General features: G+C 35.2%; 1 protein-coding gene and 1 pseudogene across 2 annotated transcripts; both read right to left on the bottom strand.

The window, feature by feature from the left end:
* Positions 1–508: 508 nt before the first annotated feature.
* On the bottom strand, positions 509–1,582 carry LOC131072854 (photosystem II D2 protein-like; annotated as a pseudogene).
* Positions 1,583–3,739: 2,157 nt separating this feature from the next.
* On the bottom strand, positions 3,740–9,625 carry LOC131072875 (glycine-rich domain-containing protein 2). Of its 2 annotated transcripts, none has more exons than XM_058009168.1 (10): positions 8,842–9,625; positions 7,871–7,988; positions 7,530–7,784; positions 6,702–7,166; positions 5,805–6,349; positions 5,599–5,717; positions 5,002–5,153; positions 4,757–4,909; positions 4,460–4,589; positions 3,740–4,373 (listed from the first exon to the last, which is right to left on the bottom strand). In XM_058009168.1, the coding sequence occupies exons 1-10, from the start codon at positions 9,003–9,005 to the stop codon at positions 4,018–4,020; spliced, it is 2,457 nt and encodes an 818-aa protein (XP_057865151.1). In that variant the 5' UTR covers positions 9,006–9,625; the 3' UTR covers positions 3,740–4,017. The 2 variants fall into 2 exon arrangements, with proteins under 2 accessions (XP_057865151.1, XP_057865152.1); XM_058009169.2 differs by having other exon boundaries at positions 4,207–4,373; positions 4,473–4,589.
* Positions 9,626–10,570: the final 945 nt, after the last annotated feature.

The following is a 10,570-nucleotide window of genomic DNA, read 5'->3' as shown; positions in this document are numbered from 1 at the left end:
CGGGCATCGACCCACGGAAAAATGGGAAATTATAATACCTAATTAGGTATTATAATTACTTTCCTAGCCTAGTACCCCTAGGGGAAATCAAATCCTCGTTGCCTCCTTGAAAGAGAGATGTCCTGGGCCACTAGACGATAGGGGCCTACTTATTGTCATAATATTCAAATCCCTAGGAATTTGTTAATAAAAAGAATCTTTCTTCATATTCATTATTGAATATTCTTCTTGTATTGTTAGGTTCAAGCCCGATAAAGGGCTCTTGCAATAAAGCCCAGTGTTCATTTTGAATATTTGATTAAGACAAAAAAGATGCAATAAAAAAAAAATACTTGTCATGATGATTTTTTTGTTATAACGAAATAGAATATGTAATAGAACTGAGGACAACTAATGTAGAATTTTTTTTTAGATCTAGCTTTTTATTTCCTTTATCTTGCTGCTGATAAGACGATACCAAGTGAAACCAGTGGTTTCTTGGTCATGACCAGCTAAAGTTAGAGTTCCATTAAAGAGCGTTTCCATGGGGTAGAACCTCCTCACGGAATATAGGGTTTTCATGAGGCTGATCCTGACTCGCCATCCAAACACGAATGGCTTTGTTCAAAAGAATATTTTTTGTATAAAAATTTTCAAATTCAGGATCTTCTGCTGCATGAATCTCCTGAGAAACAAAGTCATAAGCACGTAAGTTTAGAGCTAGGCCAACTACTCCAATGACACTCATCCATAAACCAGTCACCAACACAAATAACATGAAGAAATGTAACCAATGTTTATTGGAAAAAGCAACCCCAAAAATTTGAGACCAGAAACGTTTCGCAGTGACCATAGAATAAGTCTCTTCGGCTTGAGTTGGGTTAAAAGCACATAATGTATTTGCACCATCACCATCTTCAAATAAAATATTTTCCATGGTAGCACCGTGAATAGCACATAGAAGAGCAGCACCCAATACTCCGACAACTCCCATCATATGAAATGGATTCAAGGTCCAGTTATGAAAACCTTGAAAAAAGAGGATAAATCGGAAAATAGTTGCTACGCCAAAACTAGGTGCAAAAAACCAACCAGACTGGCCTAATGGATAGATCAAGAATACAGAAACAAAAACAACAATCGGAGCAGAGAATGCAATTGCATTATAAGGTCGTAATTGTACAAATCGAGCAAGTTCAAATTGGTGTAGCATGAAGCCTATTAGACCAAAAGGGCCATGAAGAGCAATGAAAGTCCATAGACCACCTAATTGACACCAACGAGTAAAATCTCCTTATGCTTCAGGACCCCATAATAGCAGCAAAGATTGTGCTAAACTATTAACAGGTGTAGAAACTGCAGCAGTTAAAAAATTACAACCTTCCAAATAGGAACTGGCCAATCCATGAGTATACCACGAAGTCACAAAAGTTGTACCCGTGAACCATCCGCCTAGCGCAAAATAAGCACAAGGAAAAAGCAATAGACCGGACCAACCCACAAAAACAAAATGGTCTCTGCGTAGCCAATCATCCATAATATCAAATAAAGTTTGTTCCTCTTTGGAAGACTTTCCAATGGCTATAGTCATAGTAATCCTCCTATTTAACTATTCCAACCTAATCCGAGCACCCTATCCGATAGAATCAAAGGGTATACGCTGTTTTGTATATTTATGAACAATTTTTCATCCATCATCCCTTTCAATAAATCGGGTTTCGAAGATTCCTTATTGGCACAGATTTTATTCAGTTAAACCGAACTAATACAATATAAGTAAATGCATGATAATCCGAAGTTGTTTCTATTCCCTTTTTTTTATTTTCCAAAAAATATCTATTGAATGTAATAAATATCAACAGAATGCCGGAAAATCAAGTTAGTTTTTCTTCCTCCCTGCTCTTCACTAGAGATTATTCACAACATCTATTCTATTGAATATTATTACGTCTTGAATCTTACTCATAGTAACATTTCTAAATACTTTATGAATCTCTATTTTTTTTACTACTACAATATTTCTACGAATAAATAGAAATAGATATTATTTCTAACTCATAGAGCTAGAGGAAAGAACTCTATTCGTTCCTTTCCCTTTCTTCAATTCATAAGTAAAAAAAGGGATATTATTTGAGTATAATGAAAAATGAACAGTTCCTTTGTTTACCATTTACCTTTTCTTATCTTTTTTTATATCTCAATTCCAATCTATTTTCCACGGGTAGAATGACCAAAGTAAAATGTCTAGTACATTAATATAAGAATGTTTGGTACATCATAATCGAATTATGCTATTAAAGAGAAAAGGAAAATAATTCCATCTAGAATTTAGACTTACATATCCATTTTTTCGAAAAGAAAAAAATCATTCGACAGAATATCCAATTAATAACCAAATATAAAATTTTTGAATAATTTCAAGTGATTGAGAAAGGTTCACTTTCAAAATCTACCTTAATTTTCAATATCAGAATAACTTATATATTAATCAGTTAATGGGTTAGGTTCACTTCTTATTTTTATTGACTTTATTTTAATGCGAAATAATTAAGAAAAAAAAGTAAGAATATTCTAGTAATTGAAATTGAAATTAATCATTAATAATTTCAATTATTATTCTTAAATCAAAATTATGAAAGTGAACTAGATTATGCCTAATCTTGTACTATTCCTCGTCTTATCAGTAGCAAGATAAAGAAAAAAAAATAAAAAAATTCTACATTAGTTGTCCTCAATTCTATTACATATTCTATTCCCTTGTAACAAAAAAATCATCATGGCAGGTATTTTTTTTTAATTTTTATTGCAGCTTTTTTGTCTTAATCAAATATTCAAAATGAACACTGGGCTTTTCTTTACTCTTGCCAGAAAACCTATTTCCGACAAAGCTTTAAGGAATAGTTGCTTTATTCATTATTAAGGCAGAGTATATAGCTATCTCGCATGCAAAGAGGTCGTGAATACATTCTATGATAGTTAAAATGCTATTCATTTGGCTATAAGACTACGCATATTATGATTAAATACCATTTTAGTAAGACAACTATTGATAGACATGCATTAGCTCTTGAGAAAATTCATATACAAGGAAATTGCGTAAACATGGCTTGATCTAGACAATATTAAAAATATATTCTCTTAAATTTCCTACGTTTTTGGAATTTGTTTTTTATAGGCTTTTAAAGCACAGGCTTTAAATGGTGTCTTAGGAAGTGAGCTCTATAAGCTACTCTTTGAGCACCTCAAACTAAGTCTCTTGGAGGCCCTTCTAAGGAATCCGAGAATTAAATTTTTATTCACTAGACTAAAATTAAGACATCACTAAGTTGGGCTATCAGAGTTAGATAATTTTCATAGTAATTTTTCATTTTGTTGTTAACTTGCTTTCATTCAACTATCCATTTCAATTTTAAAAATGAGCCCTAAATTACTAGTTTTAGTAAGTCTTTTAATCTGACTTCGTAAATTTATAAATTGATTCGATTCGAAGCAATAAAATAGAGTAGAACGCATGCATCTCCTCTTCCATTAAATTTGCCAAATTTGTATAAGCTCTCAATAAAGCTATTTTGTTCTCCTTTAGAAATTGTCCATTTATATTCTTATTGCTTGATCCACTATTGATTATGATACCATCACTCCCTTATTCCTTCAATTAAGCATATAAAGGATATCACAAAACATCGAGGACTGGGAAAATCCATGATTCAAACTCCAAAGTATGCTTCAATGTAAAGGTTCATGGATGTGAAAGATACCCACAGTCAACATGATTTGTTGTTATTATCAAAATAAAAACACAAATGGCACAATTTCTCATCTTGGAGTGTCTGTACGTACTAGTTGGTCCACAAATGAGTTAAGACTAGGGCATCTCGCAATGACAACAGATCATTATGCAAACTTAAAACTCTACCGAGTCCAGAGTTAATGCTAGTTCACGAACTATCTTATACTACACCACTAAAGATGTGTACCCTCAAATGACATGTTGAATCATGATAAGAACCAATGGCATATACTGTAATAAATTGCGAGCTAAAATGAGCTACCGCACCCACCACATCCACCACTGCCTCCACACCCCCCTCCACATCCTCCACATCCTCCTGCACCTATAGCAGATCCACATCCACCGCACCCACCTCCACAACCACCTCCACATCCTCCTGCACCTATAGCAGATCCACATCCACCACACCCACCTCCACAACCACTTCCACATCCTCCTGCCCTTGTTGCCATAGCTGCTGCAGCACCACCCAATCCTGCATCTGCAACTGAATGCCTGCCATAACGAATCTGCAATCTATTTCCATGTCCATATTTCCTGTTTGTTCCTTGCATAAGCTTATTGGATCCATTAAGAAAGATTACCCGGCGAGCAGCTGTACCTGTAAACAACAGCAAGCCAGCAAATGGTGCGATTAAAAATTCATGTTCTCCCTTAAATAATGAAACGTTATTTTAAATCACCCACCAGTGGGGCAGACCTTCCTGTTAACCTTAGCACCCTTAGACGGGGATTTTGGCTCCTGATGTTTTGTTAATGATGCAGAAATGACTGCTGATAACAACACCACCAATAGAACACTCTCTTTCTCAGCAACCTACATAGCACGATTATGCTCTTGATCAAAATAAGCTTATGAATTAGATTGAAAATATGAGAAAGTGCTATATAAATGCCTAGCTATGACCAAGTATAAGGACCCAACACCAGTGACATTTGGCATGGTTGCCACTGTAAAGTATTTGATACATTCAATTGACATACCTCTACAACAAGAGACTTCCAGTTGAAAAGAGATGTTGCTTGGCCAAATGGAGCCTCTGGATTATATCGCACCAATGTCACAAATTCTCTCTCAATTTCTGGTTTAGAACCCTTAACTTCGTATTGCAGCTTTCTACCAGAGAGCAAACTTAACTGTCACCAAAATAGAGAATGTTCCTGAACATTAAACTAACAGACTAGATGCATAAAAACAATTGGACTTAAAGGAAAAAATTTAAACATACAGGATGCCCCAAGTTTCCACTGAGCTCAAATATGGGTTCTCTTGAGATATCATTCACGTTTCGAAGTATCAAGTTGCATGAATTATTCATTAATGACCAATGTGCTGTCTCTCCTCCCGAAATCAGCTCCTCGGCCTTTGCCACAGGTTCATCTTCAATAAAGCATCAATTTCCCACTAACATCAGATTTAGAAGATATCTTCAAGAAAAAGGATTTATCAAGAAGTTATCTTTGGCATTTCACAGTAATGATATTCTCCGGCAAAAGAAATATATGAAAGAAACATATAAGCATCATCTAATCTTTTATGGTAATGTGAAACTAATGCTAAATTAATGCTATAAATTTGGGGTGTCTGTCAATATTAACTTGGTAAGTAGCATTTGCCATTTCAATAAAAGGTTTCATTTTCCTTTTTCAAAGGAGCCATCCCTTTCTTTGGGTGCTCCCTTTACTTGAATTGCATTGACCTACTTCAATTACTTGCAAAGACTAATACAAAGTCAATTCAATTTCTTTCAAAAAAGCCAAACACCTGAAATACTATTAAAAGCATCTATACCAATGTGGCGACATTATCTAGAGCTACTCCATACCAGATGTTCTCAACTTATCAGAATTGGGAGTTCTTTGGTGGACAGTGATAATTTGCCTTCTGTCAGATAAAACTTTTAAACTTCCTTCTGGCGAACTTACATATGGTTCTTTTGTTGTTCTGCACATGATAAGACAGCAAAGTAAATAATTTGCTTAGCTTTAATCCTGAACTAAGGTGCATATTTTTACAGGCCTTGAAGCTTACCTCGTCTGAACAGTGAAAATTTCATTTTTGCCATGATCCAAAAATCTGGTCATCTTTTTGGCTTGCTTGGTTCTCCTGATAAGTTGTAGAATTTGTTTTTTCCTAGTAATGGGGTCCAACCTATCAGCTTGGAGCAGATAAGGAGCAATGATGGGAGGAGTGACAGAAAGTGCAATATGCAAACTAAGAGGTTTGGAATCATTTGGCTGCATATCTGTTGATAAAGGGAACCAATTCTCTAGTGAAAAGGTTGGTGAATCCAACAAAGTATGCAGCGAAATCGACACATGACCTAGAACTTTGAAGCATTTATTCTTTTCTAAAGTGGAAGAAGATTGAGATATAAGCTCAAAAATCAGATCTCCATTAGCTTCACACCGGAAGGTGCCCAGTTGTTTCCATTTCGACAATGATGATATTTGTATCTCCTTTGCATCTACAACGAGCCTCTTCTCATTGCAGTTTCTCTGCTTATAATATCTAACAAATAGAACACCATCTTGGTCCTTGGGTATGTTTCTCACACTCACAACCTCCAAAAGTACCTGAAAGATGATCAACCAAAGCAACAGGTTTAAAGTTTGAAGCAATTCACTCTCTCAAAAGCTTAGTGTTCATCTACCAAAATTGAAAAAAAATATTTCCACCATGCCAAAAAAAAAATGGTTTTATCTCAGTGTAAATGCTTGAGTTTAGAACTTCGTTGCATAAAAGTCCTCTAAATGAAATCAATGCATGAGAACTCTGTCTTCCCTGATTTTCATGCATATTCCATCACGAAAGAGATATATTTTGTAAGCACATAAAATTTCCATATTTCACAAAACAAAAACATACATGGTTGAATTTAAAAAAAAACATTTAGGTAAATATATGCGGTTTGTTTGCCAAACTGACCTCTACGATCTCTGCTCTAGTCAGATAATTGTCCTGCTGTTTCCTGTCATTCTGGAATAGAGGCTCCCCTATGCAAACAGTGTTCTCCAACGGAGGAGGACCAAAAGGCAAAGGAGAGGGTGCATCTCCTTTATACATGGCTCCAGCTCTCCAATATCTTCTTCCATACGTGGTTTCCCATTGCCTAGTAGTTTCTCTAAAACCAACGTCCAGCTTCTTTCCTTGGCTTCTGTCAGAATCCATATCATCATGTTCCAACACCTTGCCAAGCATTTTTAACATATCTCTCCTGTAAGCAACTGGCTGCAGCTGGTGAGAATGCCACATCAAATCAATATCGTAGGTTGGAACACAGAAACAATTAACAGAATTCTCCCCGTTTTTCTTGATCAAGTACAGAAATCCCTTATATCTTTCTTCAGCTCCTTTGAGGAAGCGATCATTGGACATATGTTCTCGAGAGACCTGCAGAGAACCGAGATATCAGGAAAAAGAAGAAAGTGGTGCCCTAACTCTACTCATGAATCCCAAACCACAAAACACATGCTAGTTGTCCTTTCCATATGAACTATGTTTAATCAGGAGATGTGGGGATTCGGGGACATCATTTATAAATCAGGGCAGAGTAGACAAGGGTATAGGACCCATTGCAGCCCGAGTTACATAGTGAATATTAAACCATGAATATAAAGATCCCAACGACTCAATTGAAAGCAGGTTGTATTCCTAATGTGGATTCTGGTAAAAAGGAGATACTTTACGATCATTAGAACTGTAAAATACATGATTGTGTTGCAACTCAGAAAATTCATACAAAGACATGTCCACCTGATGGAAGAATGAACTTTGTCTTCTGACTGCTTCCATAAGGTCATACTCAATCTTTTGGAAACTCTGAAAAGCTACTCTATGACTGTTATCGAAATCACATTGACTCAAATCAAGCTCATATGGCTCTTCTGGATGACAATTTTTCCAAATCTCTTCTGTCTGCTTCCTGGCGAATTCTTTAACAGATGTTTCTGCAAAAGAAGCATCAACTATTTTCCCATATATCTTCATGCAGTCCTTTTCATATTGTACCTACAGAAACCATGTTGTCAGATGAATTATAACCTAAAAGCTAACTTGAATCTTCAAATTTTACAAATGTAATATTCTTTGCATACTGGATTGAGTCTATGACAATGCCAGATCCATTCGCAGTCTAGTGGAGCAACCAGGGGAAATTTTGCAGTGTTGGAATAGGTGTGATTTGCAAGCAAAGGAAGCCAGCAATGCTGGTATCTGTAACAACAAAGGCAAGAGGATTTAGAACTAAGTTTTATAATCCACCTCATTTTCAGAATTAGTTTCAAATTACACAACATACCTAAGTAACATATCTACTAGAGCAGATTATATTAGATTTCAGGATTCACCATTAACCAAGAATGGTAAATAAATAAAAATTTAACAAGCGTAAGAGATGATGAAAAATTAAAATCATGAAATAAGAGATTTCAGATTCCCAAGCCTAAAACAGCTGCATGAGACCATGTTATGATACTCCAAATATCCTTTACAAAACAATAAGAAAAACACCAAATTATCTCCCCTGACAATGCGTATTGTTTACCCAGCATTCTGGATACACATTTGACCGTATTTAATCGTATTTTTACAAATGAATTGAAATTCAGAATATAACATGATTTTGTTTTTCAATTAGTATAAGGTCAAATGTGCATCCTGATTGCTGGAAAGACGTTTGCCCTGATAATGAGCCCATTTAGTGAGGCTTGAAATATGGGAACAGAATTTCCGCCTCAGTTCGATCCACAAATTCGGCTGACAGCTCATATTATCTTAATATTTTTCCTATAAGGAAAAGAAAAATTTGGAATTTCTTCCAAGCATGGAATTGACTTGAAATTAATCTATGCTTTTACAATTTTTGAAGATTCCGCAGAACTAAAAGAGGAAAATCGCATATCGTGTCAGTATTTTCAAAAGCGGACCAAAAAAGTTTTAAGTCGATAATCTGCCCACAAATTTACAGATTTTCATCCAAACATATCTTGAAAAACATCTATAGCGGTACAATTTTTGAAAAAAGAAAAAGAAAACTTTCAGATTCAATCTTTCATCAAACAAGTACCTGAAAATGGCTCTTTCGAGAGCTGGACCTTCGTAAAGGCATCGATTGCGATCAACAGAAGCAAGAAACTGTAGCTGTCGTTTCGCTGCGGAAACCAGGTCAATTTCCACGCTAATGCTAATTTCTTGTGCTTTCTTCCATTCTTCTTCCTGAATTGCATCCATTCTCGCCCAGGAAAGAAAAAAGGACAAAAATACAAGCGAATTGAAAGAAAAGCTCTCTTCGACCTTAAAAGTTCAGAACTGAAAGCCAAATTTCCACTCCTAAACCTTCTTGTCCTTCAAAATCCAGAACTCCAGCTAAACAAAAAATTGGATTCAAAATCCGACCAACTACAACACGAAAAAAGTCATGACTAGAGGGTTTTTTCTCAACGACCCTCCCAAAAAAACAAACCAATAATTGCTCTGTATAATTATCAGGGAAGCGTGTTAAATACTCAAATGTTGAGCATATTTAATGAATTTAGCAGATATGCGTCCTTCTCTTAATTTTTCAGGTCTGCGCTTTAAAAAATTGAAAAATTGTGGCTGAGGACCCACCTGTACATTCATTTTTCTTTCTTATCTCGTTGGAAAATTGTGAAAACCATTGAATTGAATCGTTCAGAAGTGAAAAAGCCTTCAATAGCGTTCATTGCCAGCAAATAAACGGCAAGAGCTAGGAAATAGCTCTAGTTTACAATTTTGTTTGTTTTTTTCCTTTATTAAATATTTATATAAAAAATATCGGATGACATAACACAATAAACAGAAATAATAATGAAATATAGGTGGACCTGCTTTTCATAACGTTGTCACGTCGTATGGGCCATTTTGTATTTTTTGTCATCTCTTTCTAACCTATTATTACCTTATACATTTTGAAATTGTGTTATGTACTATTTGTACTACACTATTATGTACTACATGTACTACTTTTTACTAGACACATTGCTAGATTTATTAGTTCCTGCTGTACCGGCAGGATACTATAGCATCCGTTGGATGCAATCAAAGTATTTTTGAAAATATTTTTATTTTAAACAAATTTAATAATTAGTATAAAATTATTTATCTTAATTTTCATTGGAAACCGCAATTAATTTTATTTATAAAAAATAAAACTTAATTCAAGTAGAGACTTCAGGAAACAATGAAACTTCTCGAAACATTCAGATCCCTGTCATTTGCATATTTTGTCTCCGGATGTTCTTTGCTTCAAACTTAGGGAATCTGTTAGGGTCTTTTCATTTTATGATGAATTTTGTTCAGTGTTTGTGTCTTTTCGTTTTGTGATGAATTTTGTTCACTGTTTGTTCCAAAATTCAGTTCTGAATACTATGAAATGCGTAGGGCCATTGACAAAAACTTGTGGCTGAATTTTGCAGCATCGTTCTGTGGCTACTCCTTGGGACTCCATTTGCCACTGTATGGCATGACCTTTCAATCACTGAAAATTTCAAACAAACATAGAATCAAATTCCTCTCCAAATGTACTGCACAATTTCTCTGCATCAAAATGCATAACCCCTGTTGCAGGTCTTTGCATCTTCACTCTTGGAGTCCCAGTCAATGATTGTCTTGTTTCATACTTGGACAACTTGTTCACCATTCAAAGACTACCATAGCAACAATGCATTAGTTAATGAATTCAGTACAACTTTTTTCACGACATGCCCTGCTCCCATGCCAATAATAAATTTGGCACCATTTTTTTCACAAGAAGACTTGTTTTGTAGTAATAAATA

Source organism: Cryptomeria japonica, chromosome 6 (assembly GCF_030272615.1).
Source record: "Cryptomeria japonica chromosome 6, Sugi_1.0, whole genome shotgun sequence".
Taxonomy (NCBI): domain Eukaryota; kingdom Viridiplantae; phylum Streptophyta; class Pinopsida; order Cupressales; family Cupressaceae; genus Cryptomeria; species Cryptomeria japonica.
The sequence above is the reverse complement of the archived record's forward strand: the minus strand, read 5'-3'. Positions and strand labels throughout refer to the sequence as shown.

Excerpts from the sequence above, each read along its gene's own strand:
- LOC131072875 (XM_058009168.1), bottom strand. The coding sequence starts at position 9,005 with ATGGATGCAATTCAGGAAGAAGAATGGAAGAAAGCACAAGAAATTAGC. Across the intron at positions 5,718-5,804 it reads ATTTTCACTGTTCAGACGAG|AACAACAAAAGAACCATATG; the intron begins GTAAGCTTCAAG and ends TATCATGTGCAG. Across the intron at positions 4,374-4,459 it reads CAGGAAGGTCTGCCCCACTG|GTACAGCTGCTCGCCGGGTA; the intron begins GTGGGTGATTTA and ends TGTTGTTTACAG.